Source organism: Callithrix jacchus, chromosome 16, assembly GCF_049354715.1.
Source record: "Callithrix jacchus isolate 240 chromosome 16, calJac240_pri, whole genome shotgun sequence".
Classification (NCBI taxonomy): domain Eukaryota; kingdom Metazoa; phylum Chordata; class Mammalia; order Primates; family Cebidae; genus Callithrix; species Callithrix jacchus.
Genome location: NC_133517.1, coordinates 12,147,255 through 12,171,637, shown reverse-complemented (window position 1 = coordinate 12,171,637; position 24,383 = coordinate 12,147,255). Strand labels below are relative to the sequence as shown.

Below are 24,383 nucleotides of genomic sequence, written 5' to 3'. Positions count from 1 at the left end.
CAGGCTTGAGCCACCGCGCGGGGCCACAAAAAACATTTTCTGAATGATTGTATGATTACATGCATGCCGGACTAAAAAGGCAACAATACTTTTAACATTAAACTTAACATGTTTAACTTCTTTTTGTGTTTTCAAATCACTCGACAAAATTACATGAGAAAAATGAAATTTCTTGAAAGTTAAATCTGACTATATTAAATTATATTAAAAGTCCATCACATAAAATTCACTCCCACAGGATTTAACTGTAATAAAATAAGCACGTTAGATTAAATATACCCGTTTTAGAGATGAAAACAAAATTCAAGTGGCTTAAATCACGCATTTTTTTTTTTTTAAGACAGTCTTGCTCTGTAGCCCAGGCTGGAGTGTGGTGGCGGGATCTTGGCTCACTGCAACCTCTGCCTCCCGGGTCACAGTCAAGCAATGATGCTCCTGGTTAAGCAATTCTCCTGCCTCAACCTCCTGAGTAGCTGGGATTACAGGCGTGCACCACCATGCACAGTGAATTTTTCTATTTTTAGTAGAGACGGAATTTCACCATGTTGGCCAGGCTGGTCTTGAACTCCTGACCTCGTGATCCGCCCGCCTCCGCCTCCCAAAGTGCTGAGATTACAGGCGTTAGCCACTGTACCCAGCAATTCACGCATCTAATATAAAGAAAACAATTCCTAGAATTCAACTTTGGCGGTATTTTTCCTGCATTCTAGCTATTTTCCAAGCAGAGCATTTTTTTTATCTGAAACAAGGATTTCCCCAAAATAAAGATACCACAAAAACGGATGTAAATATAGCTAAGTCTTTTATTTCAAATAGTTTGAAGTTTTAATTATGTGCATTTGGGCTTAAGCAGATTTTCAGGTTTTAAAAAAGATGTCAACCAAAGCAAGCCGCCCAACTTTAAACTTTCACTTTATGACATCATACCCACTAAAGATTTCATTTTACATGTCGCTTTCCCCCAATTTTTAAATGCCCTCTGGATTTACAAATGTGAGATGACATATAGCGCCCACCCCATTTTTTCATAGCAGCCTACCAAGTAGATGAAGTCCTTCACTCAAAAGTAACGGCAGTGGGCGACCACTTCGTCATGTCTGAAGGTTTTTTGTTTTTCTTAAAGATCCCCTTGCCCAAGGGTCAGATGCTCTGGCTGGTTTTAGGGATCAATTACAACCACGTTTGCAACACCTACATTTCTGGTAATGACGGTGCTAGAAAATGAAGAGACCATCGTTGCTACTTACTCTACAAATGCCCTGGAGCAAAGGCACAGGATCTTACATTCCTCCTCCCGGTCTTCAAGGAAGAGAAACATTTCCGCCACGCGGCTCCACTTCTCGCAGCACATTTTACCACTTTGGAGGCAGCTGTGCCGTATGCAGCCCGGGTCGCGCCTCCCGGGCCTCGGCTGGGCCCCTGGAGACCTAAATGAGACCTCGCCAGCAAGCCCGGGGTGAGGAGTTAGGAACTAGCCCCTGACGGCTCGCGCAGGAAGCTAGCCCGGACGCCGCTGTCGCCGCCGGAAGTGGATCCGGGCGGCCACGGGAAGGGGCGGGACCACGGGCAGTGTCACCCACATCGCGTCCCGGGCTACAGCCTCCGCTTGTCTTCTTCCGCACAGGTTGCTTAGGAGGGATCCGCCGCGCAAATCTGTCCGCCCCTTCGGCCTCTGAGCCCCCGAAGAGCTCCTGTCGCCGCTCTAGGGTAAAGGAGAGCTGCCCCTGCCCCCGCCTATCCGAGGTGCGTCGGTCCTCGCGCTCCTTCAGCCCGGCGTCTGGGTTCGCGGGGTTGGGACAGGCGGAGGCCGCGCGCGTCCAGTCTCCAGGGAGCCGCCTCGGAATCCCGTTTCTGTGCGGCCAGGCTCGGTTTCCCGCCGAGCTCCGTTTCCCACCCGGGCGCCAAAGTGGCTAGGTCTGGAGATCCTCCCTCCTCTGGGTCAAACGAACCTGCTCTCCTCGCCCCTCTCCTCTCGCGCCCTGAAACCTTCAGTTCTGCGCGTTTCCTCCTAACGCAGCTGGTGGGGCGAGGCGTCTTCAGCATCTCTAGAGGCCTCTAGGCTTGCCCCATAGCTTCGCTGGTTCCGGGACCCACATCGAGCCTCCGGTGGAAAAGCCGAGGGGAAGTGTGTGGTGATCCCGAAAATGTAGGGGGAAGGCCGTGTGGGTAGAGCGTTCGCATCCAGACCTATCAGGCTTGGAATCCTGGTCCTACCCGTGTGACCTGGGCAGGCTACACGTTTCTACGCCTCACTTTGATCATCTGTGAAATGGGGATGATAAATAGTAACTACTACATGAGGCTGCAGGGAGGACTAAACGAAACAATGTATATCACACCTTTCCTTTGTGCTATTAATAGTTTGAGTCGGTTTGGACCTTGTAGGCGCCAAGGGCTGTCTCAGTCCCTGGGGTTTGCAGCCCGTAAAACAGGTCTCTGCCTTGAAGTTGCTAATTAATAAGAAAAATACGTTCATGTGCACATAAATAGGATGGAGAAAACGGGAACAGCAGCACTGCTGGATCTGTAAAAAGCAGTTGGTATTTGGCATGTGGTATTCATGGCCGCTGCCCGGAAACTTCTTCAGAGACAAGCTCAGACTTGAAAGTTGTAGCGCTTAGGACGTGGTTTGTGCTACGAAATGTCAAAATAGTATTGGTACTTCTTTAGAACTATATAAAAACTGAGCTAAAATTCAGACATTTTGAATGGCCACTAGTACTTTGGCCACATTTACTAGTTAGTTTTTCAAATGTTTATTCATACTGCTGCCCTGCTTTGAGGTCAGAGATAGGCTGATTTTGGTGATTCAAGAAGGTAAGAGTGCTGCACAGTTACAGATATACCGGCATAGATGTGCAGCATTACTGGGATGAGTAGCTGGCTTACGATAATAAGGGTAGAACAGTAATTATGAAATAGAATGGAAGATTTTAGCTAGACGTTGGGCATTCTAGGATTGAAAAAAAGTCTTGAAGGGTAATTTGTGTCAGAACCTCGAGTTTAAAGCTTGAAAGCAAAAAGGTATTAAAGCTAAAAGGATTCGATTTACCAGCTATGTTGACAATATTAAAGCAGCTTTATTCATGATTTGAAGTAGAAGCCCTATTCAGTAAAACTGAGTGCTGTGCTCCTATTAAACCATTATTAAATATGCAGAAAGGAAACAGGAAATCTTGTATTTCCCAGACTATATATTTTAATTGGCATTTTCAGAATGTTCTCAGTGTGGCTTATATACTGAATGTAAAATGGAAAAGCACTGGTAATAGGTGTTCAAAATAGATATAATTTCTTTTTAAAATTTATAATTATTATTTGAGACAGGGTCTTGCTGTCGCCCAGGCTGGAGTGTAGTGGCGTGATCTTGGTTCACAGCAACTTCCACCTCCTGTACTCAAGCAATTCTCCCACCTCAGCCTCCAGAGTAGCTGGGGCTACAGGCATGCCACCATGCCTACCTAATTATGTGTGTGTGTGTACACGTGTTGTGTAGAGACAAAGTTTTGCCCTGTTGCCCAGACTGGTCTTGAATCCTTGGGCTCAATTGATTTGCCTGCCTCAGTCTCCCAAAGTGTTAGGATTATAGGCATGAGCCACTGAGTCCAGCCTAAAATAGATACAGTTTTTTTTGTTTTTTTTTGAGAGGGAGTTTCGCTCTTGCTACCCAGGCTGGAGTGCAATGGCGCGATCTTGGCTCACTGCAATCTCCGCCACCTGGGTTCAGGCAATTCTCCTGCCTCAGCCTCCCGAGCAGCTGGGATTACAGGCACACACCACCGTGCCCAGCTAATTTTTTGTAATTTTAGTAGAGACGGGGTTTCACCATGTTGACCAATATGGTCTCGATCTGTTGACCTCGTGATCCACCCGCCTCGGTCTCCCAAAGTGCTGGGATTACAGTCTTGAGCCACCGCGCCCAGCCCAGATACAGTTTTTTAAGTGTTTTATTGAAAACCAAAAAGTTCTCTATTCTGATTTATCAGTTTCTGAAATACTCTGATTTTAAACGTCTATAAGGTCCGTCCATTATCCTCACCATCAATGTCAATATGATGATATTTGAGCTTGTCAACTTTCTTTTTTTTGAGACGGCGTTTCACTCTTGTTGCCCAGGCTGGAGTGCAGTGGCATGATCTTGGCTCACTGCAACCTCTGCCTCCCACGTTCAAGTGATTCTTCTGTCTCAGCCTCCGAGTAGCTGAGATTACAGGCATGAGCCACAAACCGGACTAATTTTGAGTTTTTAGTAGAGATGGGGTTTCCCTATGTTAGGCTGATCTCTAACTCCCGACCTCAGGTAATCTGCCCGCCTTGGCCTCTCAAAGTGCTGGGATTACAGGCATGAGACACCGCTCCTGGCCTTCTCAATTTGTTTTTACTTAAGTTACATGATTTCCAGATGGGCAATTAAGCTACTTCATATGTGATGCATAAGACTTTATTTTAGATTTGTAGAGGCGGGGTGGGGGTTATTTTATAGAAAATAACCTGGAATTTTGGTAACTAAGATATTGTATTTCCCCCAAAACACCTAATACATTCAATACATAAGGCTTATTATTTCCCTCTGAGACAGGGTCTTGCTCTGTTCCCCAGGCTGGAGTACAGTGGTGTGATCATCGTAGCTCACTGTAGCCGTGACTTCTCAGGCTCAAGCAATCCTCCTGCTTTGGCCTCCCAAGTAGCTGCCACTGCAGGAACGTGCCACCATACATGGCGAAGTTTTAATTTTGGTAGAGACAGTGTCTCACTATGTTGTCCGCAGGCTAATCTCAAGCTCCTGAACTCAAGCAGTCCTTCCTTCTGTCTTGGCCTTGAAACGTGTTGGGATTATAGGCATGAGCCACCACGCTCAGCCCATGTCATTTTTCTTGGATTAAAATAAAGTAATAAGGAGTCAGTTACATCCCAAGGTAAATTGAGGGGGAAGGAGAAGGGCCAGGCAAAAGTATAGGGTAGACAGAAATTGCAATCTGAATATTTTCAGACTCTGTCAAGAGAGGAAAAGAGAGATATATCAAAGAAAGTGTAATGGAAAGCAGACTAGGAGGTCAGAGGACTAGATTTTAACTTTAGGTCTTGGCTTTTACTGAGTTAATGTAGTAACTTTGAACAAATAAACTTGGCTTTGTGTGTTTAGTTTTTTTGTTATCTGTACAATTAAGGAGTTGCATTCATTGAGATTTAAAGACACTTTGTCATACTGTCAAAAGGAAGTGCTGTATTTTATCCCCTGAAAAGCATTTTCTTCAAATTCCTGTGATAGTTCTCCAGTATCAGGTTTTAGGATGCTGTCTTGATCCACATTTTTGTTAAAGATTTAGATGAGGCTGAGAATGGTGGCTCATGCCTGTAATCCAAGCACTTTGAGAGGCAAAGGCCAGTTGATCACTTGAGGCCAGGGGTTCCAGACAAGCCTGGCCAACATGGTGGGACCCCATGTCTAATAAAAATTCAAAAATTAGCTGGGTGCAGTGGTGCTTGCCTGTAGTCCCAGCTACTTGGGAGCCTGAGGTATGAGAACTGCTTGAACCTGGGAGTTGGAGGTTGCAGTGAACTGAAATTGAGCTATTGCAGTCTAGCCTGGATGACAGAGTGAGACTCTGTCTCAAAAAAAAGAAAAAAATGTAGACAAACACAGTTCAGATGTATTTTTAGCCAGCATTTTTTAGGTGCCTACTTTGTGCCAGGAAGTATTCTAAGTGTTTTACATAAGTTTTCGCAGATACTACCTATTTTATTTACTGACATATTTAGAATAGTGTCTGGCACAAACTTTTCAGGGCCACCCACCTGTACACTGTATCCTGTCTCCTTTGGCCTTGGCAAGGACAGAGCTCTGACAATTAGCTCCTTTCCCACATCATCCATTTCTCACTCTCCCATTGACAAATTATCATTGACATTGAACATGGCTGTATTTTCTCCTACCCTTTTTTTTTTGAGATGGAGTCTCACTCTGTCCCCAAGGTTGGAGTGCACTGGCAGAATCTCCGCCTGCATAACCTCTGCCTTCTGGGTTCAAGCAATTCTGTTGCCTCAGCCTCCCGAGTAGCTGAGACTACAGGTGTGCACCACCATGCCTGGCTAATTTTTGTATTTTTAGTAGAGACAGGGCTTTACCATGTTGGCCGGGCTGGTCTTGAACTCCTGACCTGAAGTGATTGAGCAGCCTTGGTCTCCTAGAGTGCTAAGATTACAAATGTGAGCCACCATGCCCAGACTTTTCTTTCTTTCTTTTTTTTTTTTTTGTAAGGCAGAGTCTCTTGCTCTGTCACTGTGGCTGGAGTGCAGTGGCTCAGTTTCGGCTCACTGCAGACTCTACCTCCCAGGCTCGAGTGATCCTCCCCCTTCAGCCTCCTGAGTAGCTGGGACCACTGGTGCATGCCACCATGCCCAGCTAATTTTTTATTTTTATTTTATTTTATTTTTTTGAGTGGAGTCTTACTCTGTCATCCAGGCTGAAATGCAGTGGTGTGATCTGGGCTGACAGCAATCTCCGCCTCCTGGGTTCAAGCCATTCTCATGCCTCAGCCTCCCGAGTAGCTGGGATTACAGGTATATACCACCATGCCTGGCTAATTTTTGCATTTTTTGTAGAGATGGGGGTTTTACCGTGTTGCCCAGGCTGGTCTTGAACTCCTGGCCTCAAGTGATCTGCCAGCCTTGGCCTCCCAAGGTGTTGGGATTACAGGTGTGAGCCACTGCAGCTGGCCTAAATTTTTTTTAGAGATGAGGTTTTACTATATTGCCTGCTGGTCTTGAACTTCTAGGTTCAAGCGATCCTCCTGCCTCAGTCTCCCAAAATGCTGAGATTACAGATGTGAGCTACCATACCTGGCTTCTATCTTAAAGCAGCAGCAGCAGCAGCAATAGCAAGAAATTACTCACCTGTGTTCCCTTCTAGATACCCACCTGTTTCTTTCCTCCATTGTGAGTTGTTTATATTTGCTGTTTCTAATTCATTTCTTCCCATTCATTCTTGAATTTCAAGGGTAAAGGGGAGCTGCTCCTGTTTTCTCCTGTCCAAAGTACATTTTCCCCCACTATACCAAAACAGTTCTTATCAGCATTTGCCAGTGTCCTCTGTGTTGTAAAATCCAGTGATCAATTATTCTTTCTTTCTTTCTTTCTTTTTTTTTTAAAGCTGTCTCTTACAGGAAGGAAATGATCTTTTCTTACCTTGCTAGGCCTGTCAGCAGCATTTAAAACAGCAGAATATGCCTTCCTTCTTGAAGCTTTTTCTTAATTCTAGGATACTATTCCTGGAAGGAGGAAGCTGGCTTGTCATTGACTTCCCAAATTCTAAAATGCTGGGTGTCTCAAGACTCAGTCCTAGAAATTCTTGAGACAGAGTTTCGCTCTTGTTGCCTGGGCTGGAGTGCAATGATGGCCTGATCTCAGCTCACTGCAACCTCTGCCCCCCAGGTTTAAGTGATTCTCCTGCCTCAGCATCCTGAGCAGCTGGGATTACAGGCATGCACCACCATGCCCAGCTAATTTTGTATTTTTCATAGAGACAGGGTTTCTCCATGTTGGTCAGGCTGGTCTCAAACTCCTGACCTCAGGTGATCTGCCTGCCTCAGCCTTCCAAAGTGCTAGGATTACAAGTGTGAGCCACCACACCTAGCTGGAAATTCTTTTCTACTCTATAGTCATTCCCTGAAGGGATCTTCTTTAATTCCATATTTAAATATTGTCTACATGCTACCAATTTCTAGATTTATATCAAGCCATCCACTTAGACACAGTATCCTACTCCTGACCTTCCTGCTAAACTGCTGATGTCCAGCTGCCTTCTTAATGTCTTTACTTGGATGTCCAGTAAACATCTTAAACTTAACGTGCTTAAAATGGAGTCCTGATCTCCATCCCACCCTGAAACCTGTTCTTCCTGCAACTTCATTTTTTTTCACATGCCACCCCAAAAAACTGTATTTTTCAAGTGCAATTTGTAGAGATGTAGAAAATAGTAGCACGTTTTTAGCTGAATGAGTTAGCATGATAGAGCTACCAAAAAAGCTGCTGAGATTCTATGAATGAGTGATAGCAAACATGTAAGGTATGTTCTACGCTCTTTACACAGATTAGCCCATTTAATCACAGTAATCTTGTGAGGTAGGTAGGATTATTATCCTAGTTTTACAGATTTTTAGCAAACCGAGGCACAGGTTTTGCTGGTTTTCTCGTTGTCAGATAACTGGAGTTCTCAGTATCAAATAACTGGAGTCAGCAACACGGAGTGGTCTTGTGTGCTGAAAGGTTAAGAAACCAGGGTCAGGCCGGGCGCGATGGCTCACGCCTGTAATCCCAGCACTTTGGGAGGCCGAGGCGGGTGGATCACCAGGTCAAGAGATCGAGACCATCCTGGTTAACATGGTGAAACCCCATCTCTACTAAAAATACAAAAAATTAGCTGGACTTGGTGGTGCGTGCCTGTAATCCCAGCTACTCAGGAGGCTGAGGCAGGAGAATTGCCTGAACCCAGGAGGCGGAGGTTGCGGTGAGCCGAGATCACGCATTGCACTCCAGCCTGGGTAACAAGAGCGAAACTCGGTCTAAAAAAAAAAAGATAGCAGGGTCTGAGAAGTGGTTGAAAGAATTAAGGATTCTGACTGAAGAAGGAATTTTATGGCTTATGGCAGCTATTTTTAAACTTACAGTGTTGTTTAATGGAGGAGGGTCTATGGTACAGAACTTGGTCCAGTAGGGAAAAGTTACAGAGAAGCAAGTAAGGAAGACCTTTTTAGTAGTTCTGGTGGATGGTCGTGAAGAGTGAATGGGATACCTTTTGAGATTCTGTTCTGAGAGGGTTTAAATCAAAATCGAGTTTGAATGACCATTTGTGGCCAGGGTTCTTACATACAGCAGTGTTAAGGGACTACTAGGTCTTATAAAGCTTTCCATGTAGCCCACTCATTGGATCGCTGCCTGTACTGTGCCCCTTTTCTTGTTACTGTGTTTCTTAAGGATGTATAATCAGTCAGAATGTAGATTAAGAAGATAAGAGGTGTAATTCTAGTACCAGTTTGTCTGGGAAGGTCTGAAACAAAGTTTTTAAATCACAGAATTTGGCCTGGTGCTGTGGCTCACAACTGTAATCCCAGCACTTTGGGAGGCCGAGGCAGGCAGATGAGATGAGGCTAGGAGTTAGAGACCAGTCCATCCAACATGGTGAAACCCTGTTTTTACTAAAAATATAAAAATTAGCCGGGTGTGTATGCTATTTTTCAATTCTGGCTGTTTTCTGTGCACGTCTGTAATCCCAGCTACTTGGGAGGCTGAGGCACAAGGATCGCCTGAACGCAGGAGGTGGAGGTTACAATGAGCCACTATACTGTAGTCTAGGTGACAGAGTAAGACTCTATCTCAAAAAAAAAGAAAAAAAAAATCCCCGGATTTTACTTTTCAGATAAAAATTGGAAATGTGACTAGATTATTGTAGGAAATTTTATTAACCAGTTAGGGTCAGAGCATAAAAATGCTGATTCGTTTTCAAGGCTAGCAAAAGCTGCTTTTAACATATATGAGGGTTATATATTTTGTTAATTTATTAACAATATTTAAAAGCTCTTTGAGATATAATTAACCATAATATTCACTATTTAAGTATACAGTTCGGTGGTTTTTAGTGTATTTACATTTTCATTATCCCAAAGATACCTCTGTTTTTCCCATTAACAGTCACTCTTCATTCTCCTCTCCCAGCCCTGACAACCACTTAATTTTTCTGTCTCTACGGATTATCCTGCTCTGAGTATTTAATATAAATGGAATCATACAGTATGTGGCTTTTGTGTTTGGCTTTTCTTCCTTAGTGCAGTGTTTACAGGGTTCATCCATGCTGTAGCAGGAATCAGTACTTCATTCCTTTCTAAGGTTGGGTAGCATCCTATTGTATGTATATGCCACATTGTGTGTATCCACTCAGTTGTTTCACTCTTTGACTATTATGAATAATGCTGCCGTGAACCTTTGTGTACAGATTTTTGTGTGAATATATATTTTCAGTCGTTTTGTGGGTGTGGAATTGCAGGGTCATATGGTAACTCTATGTTTAGCTTTTTGAGGAATTGCCACAGCATTTTACATTCCCATGAGCAGTATGTGAAATTCTAGATTCTCTACATCATCATCAGATACTTGCTATTTTTCAATTTTGGCTATTTTCTGTAGCTATTCTAGTGGGAAAAGCTCTCATTTTAAAAAGTATTAAATTTTGGCTGGGCGCGGTGGCTCACGCGTGTAATCCCAGCACTTCGAGAAGCCAAGGTGAGTAGATCACCTGAGGTCAGGAGTTCAAGACCAGCCTGGACAACACAACTAAACTCCTTCTCTATTAAAAATACAAACAAAAGAATTAGCCGGGCATGGTGGTGCATACCCTGTAGTCCCAGCTACTTGAGAGTCTGACACAGGGGAATCATGTGAATACAGGAGGCAGAGGCTACAGTGAGCTGAGATTGTGCTGTTGCACTCCAGTCTGGGTGACAGAGCAAGACTCCATCTGAAAAGTAAAATAAAAAATAAATACATAAAAAGTATTAAAATTTGCTATGTTTCATTTTAAATGACCAAACATGGGTAAATTATAGTGATTTGACTTTTTAGATGGATTGATTAAAATATGATGTCAATAAAGCCCAAGTTGTGGGGTCCATGTTTGCTGTGTTATCTCCTATTACCAAAACAGGCCCAGATTTCTCACAAGTAAATGCTATTGGTTACAAGGAAGTTAGATGAAATGTTTCATCCCTGGGAGAACAAGTCAGTACTTGCCCTCCTAATAAGCCAGTTAGCAAGATAACCTTAGAATAAAAACATTAAGTTTTTCTTATATGTACGTCTGTTCCTCTCCTTTCATCCTTTGCTTTCATTTATTCACTTTTTGCCTCAGCTACAAAGGACTTGAGATAATTTTCATTAAGATTGTATAGTACAGAATAATGATAAAATAGCTCTAAGGGCAGAATCAGAGTCAAAGAAAGTATGGAGAAGGGAAATCTTTTGTAGGAAAATATTATCATAGGGCTAATATAATTGTAAAATTGAATATTATGTTTCACCTTTAGCTTATCTGGCAAAGTTACTAAAAAGAATAATAGTTACACATCTTCATACATTTTCTCTTAAGAAGCAAAGATTTTTAAGGTGGGGCTTTATATAGTGGCGCTAAACAGTGTAGGGTTGTCCTCACTAAAGCAATGGTAGCGTGAGTATACTTTTTAATTTCAATATACCAGTGTAGGGCTATAATTATATTTCTCAAACATTTATGAATGTCTCTTGTTGTTTATTCTAATCTACGTATTAATGATTACCTTTGTTTTTCTTAGTCATTTATCTCTTACATTTGTTTACTGTGCTTTCCAGAATACAGACATTGAAGTTTGGGACTAGGTATTTATCTAACTTCTGGTAAGTCAAATGACTGTTTTAGAGAGTGAATTCGTAAAATAATTGTACAGCTATATTTTCAGTCACTTAAGATAAAAACAGTACTGATAAATTTTTATTATTGCATAATGAACTTTTTGTAAACCTGTTTCTCTATAAAAAACAATATCCATAAAGGTATGCCATCATTTCCTAAAAAATTGGGTTAGTTTTATTGAATTAGATAGAGACTGATGTTTTCTTTTGTGCATATTATCTCAATATGGCTGTGCGTGGTGGACTCATGCCTGTAATCTCAGCACTTCAAGAGTGGGTGTACCACTTGAGGTCAGAAGTTCGAGACCAGCCTGGTGAACATAGTGAAACTCCGTCTCTACTAAAAATACAAAAATTAGCCAGGCATGGTAGCACTTGCCTTTGGTCCCAGCTACTCAGGAGGCTGAGGCAGGAGGATCGCTTGAACCTGGAAGGTGGAGGTTGCAGTGACCGAGATCATCCCACTGTAACTCCAGCCTGGGTGACAGAGTGAGACTCCATCTCAAAGAAGAAGAAAAAAGTTATCTCAATATGACCTAGTTTAAGATCTAAGTGTTCAACGTGATCCAATTAAGATATAAGTCAAATTATTAAAATCAATCTGAAATTGTGTTCCTCATCTGCTTTATTTTCTCTTAATTATAGCTTTATTTTCTTCTCTCAATTATACCTTTATGTTCCTTTCTTAATTATAGTGAATTACTTCAAAAACTAAACACAACATGCTTCATGAGCAGACAGATGAATCCTTATAATTTTCACATTTAAATCTGAAACAAAGTTAACTATTAACCATCTATATTAAGAAATGACTCTATATACTATTTAAGTAGACTAAAACGTTTAACTTTGTAGCTGTGGAGAAAATAATACTGGATTATTTTTCCCTTCTAGTGTCAAAATTAACGACTTGCTATGGCAATGAAGAAAGAAACGGAATTTGTCATTTTCACCTAAAGAAAAATGATAGACCAAAATCAAACCTGTGGTGCGGGACAGGATTCTGTGCCCTATATGATTTGTGTGATTCACATACTCGAAGAATGGTTTGGAGTGGAGCAGTTGGAGGACTATTTCAATTTTGCAAACTATCTCTTGTGGGTTTTTACACCACTAATACTTTTAGTACTTCCTTACTTCACCATCTTTCTTCTCTACCTTACTATTATTTTCTTACACATTTATAAGAGAAAGAACGTATTAAAAGAAGCCTACTCTCATAATTTATGGGATGGTGCAAGGAAAACGGTGGCAACTCTGTGGGATGGACATGCAGCAGTTTGGCATGGTAAGCAAGGATACTTTCATCTCTGTGTTCATGTGTGCCGCATTGGAACTGTTACCATTCCATTCTATTGACTGAGAAGCTGCAGAAAAATATAATCGAAGTGATGTTTGCTATTCCCTGTTCTCTGTTTGCATGTACTGTGCATATGTATCTTTCTTAAAATGAGTTTTCGCCATAGACATTAGTTTCTATTAAACAACCACACAGCACTATAGACTGTAAGTTGAAATATGAAAATTTATATTTAAAACATCTAAAAGAGTAAGACACAAATTAATTAAAACTATAGAAAACTGCTTTAAAAATGCTTCAATTATTTAGCATTTACTTCTGTTTAAAGTAAGTTTGACTTTACCAGTGTGGATTTTTAAAAATGAAATGTTCAATAATATTACATTAAATATAATTTGCATACCAAAATGGAGCCATTTTCTGTTGATTCATTCCTGAGATTGATGTGTCTTAAGGATAGTCATTCTTTTCTTTGTTACTCGGGAGATTTTGATACTGTATACTTAATGATTGGTGGCTCTTCTTCATTTGGGCATCATGAAAATTGCCCTCTGGTGGCCTGTTTTTTAGGGTTTAGTGTTTTACTCTACCAACTTTTGCTTCATTATTCCATCAATACCTAGTTTGTTGTTATCTTCTGTTTTTAGACTACATAAAAATACTGAAGATTCAATAAGCATATAACAAACATTGGCTTTCTGTATTATGTTGTTGGGCATCAAAGTCTTTTCACAGAAGGACGTAGAAGGAAGCACAGATTTTAAACTGTCACTTGAGGATATTTATCACTGAAGTTTTTGGCTGCTATTAGCAAAAATCACCAGTGACATGCTTATTAGGCTAATGTGTTATCATTTTAATACTGCATACATTCTACGAACCTACACATTTTTTTTGGTGAACCTGCTTTGCCAGACACTGTCAAATGCTTAACATAAATTAACTCCTTTAAATCTCATAACGAAATAGAGTGTATGTGCTACTCCTGTTTTACTCATGAGAAAACTAAGGCACAGAGAGGTTGTTATTTGCCCAAAGTATACTAGGAGCAGTAAGTACCAGGTTACAACCCCAAATACCTGGCTCTAGGGCCTGTGCTCTGTGCTGTGTGGTAAGACTGTCCCAGGTTGGAGATTCAAGGCTAGAAGTCATGGTATTTAACAGGTTTGCAAGCAGGAACCATATACCTTTGATGGATTGAATTCTTAATACTTAGTCTTTACTACCAAAGCTCCTGCTGGCCAATACAACTCTCATAACCTGTTGTTTTACATGAGGTGAGATGCTGTTCAGCATTCCATGTGTGCATGTCTGCAGTTGTTCCTTGTCTTTAAAACAGTAACAGAAAGATGTACAGGAGTTATTTACAGTACTTATTGGGAATATATATCCCCTTCCCGTGTGCATAACCCCTAAGCTTCAAGATATATAGAAAGGAATCTGAAGGAATCTGGATTTATTTATATTTCAGGAGACATTTAATTTATATACAGTCAAGTGCTAAACTTAGAGCAGAATATACAATTTTGAGGTTTTAAATATGCACATAAGGCTCAGAGGCAGTTAAATATATAGTTCCTAGTCTGTTTTAATGTTTTATTATGCTAGCAATATCATTTTATTAGATTAAGTGGTAGTATTTAAAAAATTAATTTTTTATCTTAGTGAAATAAAAGGCATTTGTGCATATATTTAAATTTTATATTCGTATCATGTCAATTTTAATTTATGTTTTTTAAGAATTTTTGGAGGACTTTTTTTTTTTTAAGAGATAGCATCTTGTTGCTGGGCACGGTGGCTCGTGCCTGTAATCCTAGCACTTTAGGAGGCCAAGACAGGTGGATTACTTGAGGTCAGGAGTTTGAGATCAGCCTGGCCAACATGGTGAAACCCTCTCTCTACTAAAGATACAAAAATTAGCTGGGTGTGGTAATGCAGTGCCTGTAATCCCAGGTACTTGGGTGGCTGAGACACAAGAATTGCTTGAACCCGACAGGTGGAGTCTGCAGTGAGCTGAGATTGCATCACTACCCTCCAGGCTGGGTGACACAGCAAGGCTCTGTTTCAAAAAAGAAAAAAAGTGCTGGTCACTGTCGCCCACTCCTGTAATTCCAGTACTTTGGGAGACGGATCACCTGAGGTCGGGAGTTTGAGAACAGCCTGGCCAACATGGTGAAACCCTGTCTCTACTAAAAATACAGAAATGAGCCAGGTGTGATGGTGCGTGCCTGCAATCCTAGCTACTACTTGGCAGTCTGAGGTGGGAGAATCGCTTGAACCCGGAAGGTGGAGGTTGTAGTGAGCCGAGAATGCGCTGCTGCATTCAGCCTGGGCTACAGAGAGAGAATCTATCTCAAAAAAAAAAGAGAGAGAGACGGAGTCTCGCTCTTTTGCTGAGGCTGGCCTCAACCTCCTGGGATGAAGCGATCCTTTCACCTTAGCCTTCTAAGTAGCTGTCACCACAGATGCATACCACTGCTCTCTGCTGGAGGAATTCTTTTCTAATTCAGTTGGATGAGAGTTTCCTTTCATCTCTTCTGTCCTTCATGCAATGAAGGATTCAGTCAGACTACCTGCTATCAAAACCAGGCTCTCCTGAGTTACCGGCTGTATGACCTTGGTGAAGTTACTTAACTCGTTCTTCTTCCTCTTCTTTCTCCTATTCTTCTGTAACAATTAGGATTTTTAAAAAATTTAATCTAGAACTACAGAGAAGTTGCAAAAATAGTACTGAGAGTTCCCATATATTCTTCACCGAGCTTCTGCTAATGTTAGCATCTTATATATCCATTGCACAATTATCAAATTCACAGTGTGCAATACGATTATCTAAACTACAGATTTTACTCAAATTTCATAATTTTCCCACGTGTTTTTTTCCAGGGCTTCCTATTGTATATAGTTGTCAAGTCTCATCCAGTCTGACAGTTTCTTAATTTTTTTGTCTTTCATGATCTTGGTGTCTTTGAAGAGTACTGGTCGGTAATTTGATACACTCTCTCAGTTAAGATTTGATGTTTTCCATGATTAGGTTCGAGTTACTTATTTTTGGAAGAATACCACAAAAATGATAATGTGTCCTTCTCAGTGTATTATATCTGAAGGTTCGTATCTGATGTTTCTTATTACTGGTGGTATTAACTTTGATCACTTGGTTAAGGAGGTGTCTGCCAGGTTTCTCTATTGTAAAGCTACCTCCTTAAATTAGATACGTAACTTTCCTGAATCGCATTTTTTCTTTCTGCTAAATGGGTTGCTATAAGGATTCAGTGAATTTCATGTAAAGTGTTTAGCATTACTTCTATTACATACCAAATTTCAATAAATGATAGCTATCATAATTACAGAGCAGCCTTTTCAGTAATTTGGAAAGCACTAAAATACTTAATCTGCCAGGTATAGTAGTGCATGCCTGTAGTCACAGCTGCTCAGGAGACTGAAGCAGAAGCAGAAGAATCGCTTGAGCCAAGAGTTTGAGGCCATACTGTGCTAATGACCATACCTATAATAGCCATTACACTTCAGCTTGAACAACATAGCAAGAACCTGTCTTTGTAAGGAAAAAAAGTACATCTTCTGCCTCTTGATCATTATTAAGTTCAACTTAACACACATACAATGTCTAAGGTCCCTAGGATATTCAGAATATAATTTTAGATGATCAATTTTTGGACTGTTATTCCTAGTAAGAAATGCATTCTGCCATTCGGCATACACATCCATATATACTGTGTCATGAAAAGTGTACAGTTGACCCTTCAACAGTGTGAGGGTTAGGGGGACTGGCAATCCATGGAGTCGAAAATTCATGCATACCTTTTGACTCCCCCAAAACCTAACTACTAAAACCTCGTGTTGACTGGAAGCCTTACCAATAACATAAACTATCAGTTAACACATATACTGTATTTTATGTGTATTTTATACTGTAATAAAATAAGCTAGAGGAAAGAAAATGTTTTTCTTTCCTTTTTAAAAAAATGTTAGAGATGAGAGGCCAGGCATGGTGACTCACACATGTAATCCCAGCGCACTGGGAGGCTGAGGCGGGTGGGTCACTTGAGCTCAGGAGTTCAGGAACAGCCTAGGCAAAACCCCATTTCTACCAAAAATTCAAAAAATTAGCTGGGCATGGCAGTGTTCACCTAGCTATTCATGAGACTGAGATGGGAGGATTGCTTGAGCCCAGGAGGCGGAGGTTGCAGTAAGCTGATAATCATGCCACTGTACTCCAGCCTGGGTGACAGAGTGAGACCCCATCTCAAAAACAAAATAGAATTAGAGACAAAGTCTTGCTTTGTTGCCTAGTTTCGTCTGATTGAAGTGATCCCTCGTTGCCTTCCAAAGTGCTGGGATTGCAGGTGTGAGCCAATGTGCTCGACCAGAAAATGTTATTAGGAAAATCATAAGGAAGAGAAAGTATGTTTATGTTTCATTGCATGGAAGTGGATCATTATAAAGGTCTTCATCCTTTATAAAGGTCTTCACAATGAGTAGGTTGAGGGTGAGGAAGAAGAGGGGTTTATCTATCTATCCCAGCTGGCAGAGGCATAGAAGTAGACCCATACAGTTCAGATTTATCAAGGGTTAATTGTATATACTTTCTACATGTGATCTACTCTTGTTTTCTATTCGGCTGTCTTTTATTTAAAAAGAAAGTGCTGGTTATAACTCACTAAATTCATTTCAGTCTACTAAATTGATTTCACACTGATAGATTACAAGCAGCATTTGACAACCATGGATGTAGGTGAGCATGTGCAATTCATGGTACTCATGGGAGATTGCTTTCAGGACCTTCCTTAAATTTTGCTATCCAGGTATGCTCAAGTCTCTGACATAAAAATGATGTAGTATTTGGGTATAACCTGCACACATCTTCCCGTATATTTAATTTTATTATTTATTTCAGACAGGGTCTTGCTCTGTTGCCCAGGCTGGATGGAGTGCAGTGATGTGAACTCGGGTCACTGCAACCTCTGCTTCCCAGGTTCAAGTGATTCTCATGCCTCAGCCTCCTGAGTAGCTAGGACCACAGGTGTGCGCTATCATACCCAGCTAATTTTTTTTTTTTTGTATTTTTTTGTAGAGATGGGGTTTCGCCACATTGCCCAGGCTGGTATCAAACACCTGAGCTCAAGCAATTCACCAGCCTTAGCCTCCCAGAATGCTGGGGTTACAGGTGTGAGCCACCATGCCCAGCCACTCCCATATACTTTATATCTAGTTTACTTATAATAGCTAATACAGTGTAAATAGTTATACTGTGTGGTTTAGGGAATGATCACAAGGAAAAAAGTCTGTACATGTTCAGTACAGCCACAGTATTTTTCCTCAAATGTTTTCCATCTGTAGTTGGTTGATTTCATGGATACAGAACCCACTGGTACCAAGGACCAATTGTAGATACCTGTAGCAGGGAGTGCGATATGGAGCAAGAACACAGACTTTAATGTTAAGCAAATGCAGATTTGCATTTGGCCCCACTCTGTGACCTTTGGTAATGTATATGGGCTTTTCACGCTTAAATTTTCTCATCTGTGGAGGATTTTATTAGGTTCTTGTGATCATTATTAAGGATCTGATGCTTGTGTATCTGTTATAGTTATTGGACATTTGTGTTTCCTGATCACTCACATCTTTAGGCTGTTTTGTTTGTTTTTCTGAGATGGAGTCTTGCTCTGTCGCTCAGGCTGGAGTGCAGTGACGCGATCTCAGCTCACTGCAACCTCTACCCCCTGGGTTCAAGCAATTCTGATGCTTCAGCCTACTGAATATCTGGGACTACAGGCATGTGCCTCCGTGCCCAGCTAATTTTTGTATTTTTAGTAGAGACAGGGTTTCACCATGTTGCCCAGGCTGGTCTCAAACTCCTGACCTCAAGTGATCCACCTGTCTCAGCCTCCCAAAGGGCTGGGATTACAGGTGTGAGCCACCATGCCCAGAAATTGGATTTTTTTTTCTTACTAATTTATTATTTTCAGGACTAGAAGATAAGTCATTTTTGGGTGAGAAGTATGAATGATGAACTTGGGAAGGTAGACAGAAGCCAGGTTATGAAGAGTCTTGAATGCTATGCCCAGGAGTTTGCACTTTATTTGTAGGTAGTTTTAGTTGTATTTGCTTTTTTGAGGAAGATCCAAAAGGGTGACATTATTGTTCACTTACCATGATGCATAGGTGGATAGTCTTAAAGTGGATTTTTGATGACAAATTTGGAAGGGCTCTATCTCAGAAGGTGATTATTATCTGAATGCATGATAATAATATGTAGAACCAGATGGCAATTAACTCATTTACATAATAAATCTTTGCCATGGCCGAGGAACTACTTGAGCTTTACATGAACATCAGATCCTTTCACTGTAAGCTAAGCTACATGAGAAGCCAAAAAACTAGAAGGGTGCCTAGTGAGTGAGGGATTGAGCAGGGCTAGCCAAGTCTTTTTTAATGGCGTCAAATAAGAGAGCCATATTCATCCCAGAATAGGGCTATTCTTGTTAATAGGACTGAGACAGCCCAAAATTTGCAGATAAAGGTTCCCCCTCTCTGGTTAGTGGTTGGATAAACGGCGATAGTAAGTGCCTTTGTAACTGCTTTCTCTGAGCTTCCATTGCACCATCCCCCTGGGATTGGTGTACTCCCCAGGAGTTGATAGGGCTGCACTTTAAAACTGGCATTGGGAAGGGGAGGGGAGTATACCTTTTAGAGAATTGTTGGAGGTAAAATAAACAGAATTTGGTGACTGAGTGTAGAGTCTTGAGGGAGGAGGAGTTAAAGTGCAGTCAGATATTGGTGGGGCGCCGTGGCTCAAGCACTTTGGGAGGCCGAGGTGGGTGGATCATGAGGTCAGGAGGTTCAAGACCATCCTGGCTAACCTGGTGAAATCCCATCCCTACTAAAAATGCAAAAAAATCAGGTGGGTGTGGTGGCATGCGCCTGTAGTCGCGGCTTCTTGGGAGGCTGAGATAGGAGAATTGCTTGAACCTAGCCGAGATGGCGCCACTGCACTCCAGCCTGGGCGACAGAGCCAGACTCTGTCTCAAAAAAAACAAAAAACATTTCTACGGCTAGAAGGAGAAACATGAATGAACAGGAAGTGCTCCAAGTAGTGGCAACTACATGAGCAGAAGCACAAAGGTGGAAAAGTATACTCTGGGAGCCACAGTTAGTTCATGTGCATCTGCTTTAAGAGTGACACAGTTAAATAATACTGTTTTAGTGTTTACTGGCACTATAGTAAACTATTTTTTTTTCAATATTTGGTTAATTGAGTTTTCTGCTTTCAGCCAGGTAGTTTGGTATTATGTGAGTAGTTAAATTGTTTATTGTTTTAAAACATTCTATAAAGCCAGGGAGAATCTTGGTAACATTTTGTATAGAACCCTTCAAAGGAATTTCTTTATTACTCCGAAAATGTATTTGATAGGACAGTTGATCCTCAGACAAACTCAGTGACTGTTTGTAGAACTTAAAGTAAATTGAATTACTTGAGTTAGAATTATATAATTGGAAAGAAATGTTATAATATGGAAACATACAAAATCTTGGAATATCATTAAATTATTTTTCAAAACATGCTCGAGTCCATTTGAATAGCTTCTTTATTCAATGCTAGAACCACAGTTCTATACTAATCTGTTTCGTGAAAACCTTATAAACTACTTTAGAAATGTATTTCCTGCTCCGAAATTGAGACTGAAGTCTTTATTTTTTGAATGTTTATTTCTTAGCTGATCAGACAGGAATACACTTAAGGAAAGAAACAGACTAATGTTTTCAGATTTCCATATTCTGGACTTTGCTTTTGTCTTCTGTACAAGTGGCAGGCTTTCCTGAGACAGCTGTTCTATGTGAAGGAATATGGTCCTGAGAACCTACTTTCCTTTTCTACTGTAGCTGCTCTAGATTTCCTTCTTTTCCACGCTTTTTCTTTGAGCCTGATTCTTCCCTTGACCTCTAGATGCTCACCTTTTTTTTTTTTTTTTGCCAGGACCAATTGAGGCCGTGGTCTATGATGGTGTGTATGACAGTGGTGACATGGGAAGGGAATGTGGCTCTTATGGCTCGTGCCATGATCACCATTTCATCCACTCCTTAGAATATCCTGACTTCCCAGCCTCTGTGATACAATACATAGGCTATTTTCCTCTGAGGCATAGCTGGATCTACTTAAATCTTTTCTATTCCCTATTAACTGCTGACAGCACAGCATTGCTATAAGAAATAAATTTGTTAGCCTTGGTAGCCATGTAGAGGACAGCAGGCAGGTAATGTCAGCTACAGGAGGAGAACAAACAGCCAGCCTGGAACTGGGGCTATGTTAGCAGGAAGCTTCCAGAGGTCATCCTGTCATTTGCTTCCCCTGCTGAAACACTTGCTTCTGTTTACAGAGACTTGAAATAGAGCTTGTAGTGTGGAAGGAAGGGGCAGGGATGGCATGAGCCGCGGATCTTGCTTCTACTACAGGAAAGAGATTTTCTTGACATCTAGTTCAAACCTGTGATTAAAGTTTTCCCGCCACATGTAATGTAAGATGGTACGAAATCATTTTTGTTTATTTCATGAATAGAATGAGGAAATTTGTAAATAGTTTAAATACATAAAAATGAAGTCTTATGTTTATGAATGAACTTAAAGTTTACAGCATTGTATCCGTGTATATATAACAGTTTAAATGGTATTTTATTTTACATTGAGTCACTAGTTAAGAATTTTTCCTGTTTTAATAATATTTATTTATTTATTTTTGAGACAGAGTCTCACTCTTGTCACCCAGGCTGGAGTGCAGTGGCGTGAACTCAGCTCACTACAACCTCCACCTCCCAGGTTCAAGTGATTTTCCTGCGTCAGCCTCCAGAGTAGCTGGGACTATAGGCACATGCCACCACACCCATCTAATTTTTGTATTTTTAGTAGAGACAGGGTTTTGCCACATTGGCCAGGCTGGTCTCGAACTCCTGACCTCAGATGATTTCCTACCTTGGCCTCCCAAAGTGCTGGGATTACAGGCATGAGCCACTGTGGCCAGCCTGTATTTTCTTTAAATTTTTTTTTTTTAAATAGAGACAGGGATTTTACTGATTTGCCCAGGCTAGTCTTGAAATCCTAGCCTCAAACAATCCTCCTGTCTTGGCCTTCCAAAGAACTGGCATTACAGGCTTGAGCCACCACACCTGGCCTACTATTTCTGTTTTTATTGATGAATTATTTTATTGCTCATTTTTAAATTCCCCGTGTTATGTTATCTCAGGGAAGTTTTAACATACTTGTTGGCATCTGCAAATAAGGATGTTCTCAATGTTCTCATACTTTACCTCAGTAAACCCATTAAAATAGGAAAATTACCATTGTCATGTTACTAGAGCTATTTAGGTTTACAGCCTTTCTATGTGACTATTTTATATAGCTTCCATCTTTCTGCTGAAATTCCTAATCTGATTGTGCATGTATCCACCTTTTCCTTTAGATCTAAATAGATCCTTTAGATTTATTTATTTTTATTTTTAGAGTCAGAGTCTCGCAGTATCGCCCAGCCTGGAGTGCAGTGGCACAATCTTAGCTCACTACAGCCTTCAACTTCTGGGCTCAAGCAATCCTCCCGCCTCAGCCTCTCAAGTAACTGGAACTACAGGCACATGTCACCATGCCCAACTCATTTTTTTTATGTTTTTGCAGAGATGGGTCTCGCCATGTTGCCCAGGCTGGTCTCTAACCTCTGGGCTCAAGCAGTCGTACCACCTCAGTCTCCCAAAGTGCTGGGATTACAGGCATGAGCCACTGTATTCCCCTTTAGCTTATTAATCGTAGTTATTTTATAGCTTCCATGTGATAGTTTCAACATTTGGGTGTGTTAATTGTTTTAGCTCTTGACAGTGGGTTTTTTTCTTGCTATTTTATGTCATATTTTTAATTGAATTCTGGCCATTGTAAAAGAACAGTGACAACTGAGGTAAATAGCATTTATGACTGAGAATTGGCACTCCTCCTCTGTCAGGCCACTGGTGACTGGTTGGTGGTGGATTGAGTCTACTGAGTGGTTGAACTGGATTTGGCTTTTATTGTTGCATGGTTGCTACCTTCAGTTCAGCACAGACTTCAGACTCCTACTGTTATCTTGTGCATAGTGTAGGGCCTGAAGTAGCAGAGGAATTTTTTGGTGTTTCTGCTCCACTCTCAGTCCTGTATGCCTTTCCCAAAGGAGGAGTCCCTTCATGCCCCTCCTGCAAAACCAGGAAAAGGTTGCCTTTGCTTATAACTCCACATGGGGGTACATGGGGACTCCTCTCACCCCTTCTTCACACCCCTCCCCTCATTCCCCAGGGGGCTGGGGTATAGCACTCCTCAGTTTTCAGGTTTAGCTAAAATCCTATTGTGCCCTGTATTTCTGGGGCTTAGGAGTAAGGCCTTCTGTGTTCCTTTCCCTTCTCCCTGTGTTGGGGGTTTTGTGATGGAAGTAAGTTTGCTGCCAGTGCTCCGATGGTAGATCTCTGCTTTACGTCATTTAGGGAAGGACTCTGGGCCCCCCCAGAGTTTCTTGCCACCCACCCCCACTGCCCAGCAGTAGATATTTTGCTTCTACTTTTCTCTAGAGTGGTGGACTTTGGCCTGACACTGGGCTGGTGAGGGTGGAGGAGTGTGTGGGGCGGGGGAGTGGAGTTGTGCCCCTCCCAGCATTACATACCTTTTGCATATACGCTTTTCTTAGAGGGAGGGGAAGGGTTTCCTGCCCCTTTCCCAGTGTCTGACAGGTTTTGCTTTTATGAGAGAAACTTCTGGGAAGTGAGTGGGGTTTTGTTCTTAGTATCATTAGCAGGGGCTCTCCTTAGTCTCCGGCTTTACCCCTAATCTTTCTTGTGAGCACACACTGAGGTCTGTGGAGCAGAGTTGGAGATTCTACACTCAATACTAGCCTGCCCTGGGACTTTCAGTATTTCTTAATATGTCACTTCTTACCCACTTTTATGGCATCTGCCTCTTCCTCCCATTCTCAATTTTTGTCTTTCCTTAGGGGGCGTTTATCACCCTTTGAAGTTCAGTTTGCCTGGTTGCCTTGTGACTTCTGCTCCAGGGTTTTTCTTATCAGTGGTGTGGGAGTGATGCTCTCTTGTGGTGACAGAGTTTCTCTTATTAGTAGCACTCTCCTTTTTTATATTTTTAACCCTCTCCTCTTAACAGTGAAACCTGGCTCCCATTATTCGTACTATGCTGACTCATTTGATCAGTCCCCCGGTGTGTAACCCATCTCCCATCACTGATTGCCACCTTCCCCTACCACTCATGGATGCCCTCTCTCCCTGCTTGTGCCGGGCCACCACTCTGTAAAGTGCCCTGGTTGGCTGCTCAGGCTGTGATGCCCCATACCAGGCCACTGTCTCGGACTCTGGCCCTTCCTGCCAGGCCGCTGCTGGTTGTGGATGCCCCCATTGCACTCAGGCTCTGACCCCCAAGCTTCCGTGACCCTTACCCCCCCTCCTTCTCCCACTTAGGAGGCCCCACCCTCTGATAGGATCTCTTCTGTGCGGAGCCCTCATGACGCTGCTCTGGCTCTGACTCCCTACTCTGTGCCATCTGTATGGGTGCCCTCCTCACTGGCACCAACACTCCAGGCCACCTCTCCACACAGGTGTCTGCTTCACTGTGGCCC

General features: G+C 41.8%; 2 protein-coding genes across 24 annotated transcripts in view; one reads left to right on the top strand and one right to left on the bottom strand.

Moving 5' to 3' along the window:
* The window catches only part of TGS1 (trimethylguanosine synthase 1), a 56,859-nt gene extending 55,335 nt beyond the window's left edge, over positions 1 to 1,524 (bottom strand). For all 4 annotated transcript variants that reach the window (XR_013527835.1, XM_008982649.5, XM_002758906.6 and 1 more), the window contains exon 1: positions 1,248 to 1,524. Coding sequence is in view for 2 of the 4 variants with exons in the window: in XM_008982649.5 (XP_008980897.4) it covers positions 1,248 to 1,351 (104 nt within the window). In the remaining 2 variants the exon portion in view is untranslated. The remainder of the gene's footprint in view (positions 1 to 1,247) is intronic.
* Positions 1,525 to 1,597: 73 nt separating this feature from the next.
* The window catches only part of TMEM68 (transmembrane protein 68), a 38,650-nt gene continuing 15,864 nt past the window's right edge, over positions 1,598 to 24,383 (top strand). For 7 of the 20 annotated variants that reach the window (XR_004735515.3, XR_013527836.1, XM_008982656.4 and 4 more), the window contains exons 1-3: positions 1,598 to 1,743; positions 11,377 to 11,421; positions 12,331 to 12,724. Coding sequence is in view for 12 of the 20 variants with exons in the window: in XM_008982656.4 (XP_008980904.1) it covers positions 12,400 to 12,724 (325 nt within the window). In the remaining 8 variants the exon portion in view is untranslated. The remainder of the gene's footprint in view (positions 1,744 to 11,376; positions 11,422 to 12,330; positions 12,725 to 24,383) is intronic. The other 13 variants (XR_013527838.1, XR_013527839.1, XM_078352496.1 and 10 more) reach the window with 4 other exon arrangements.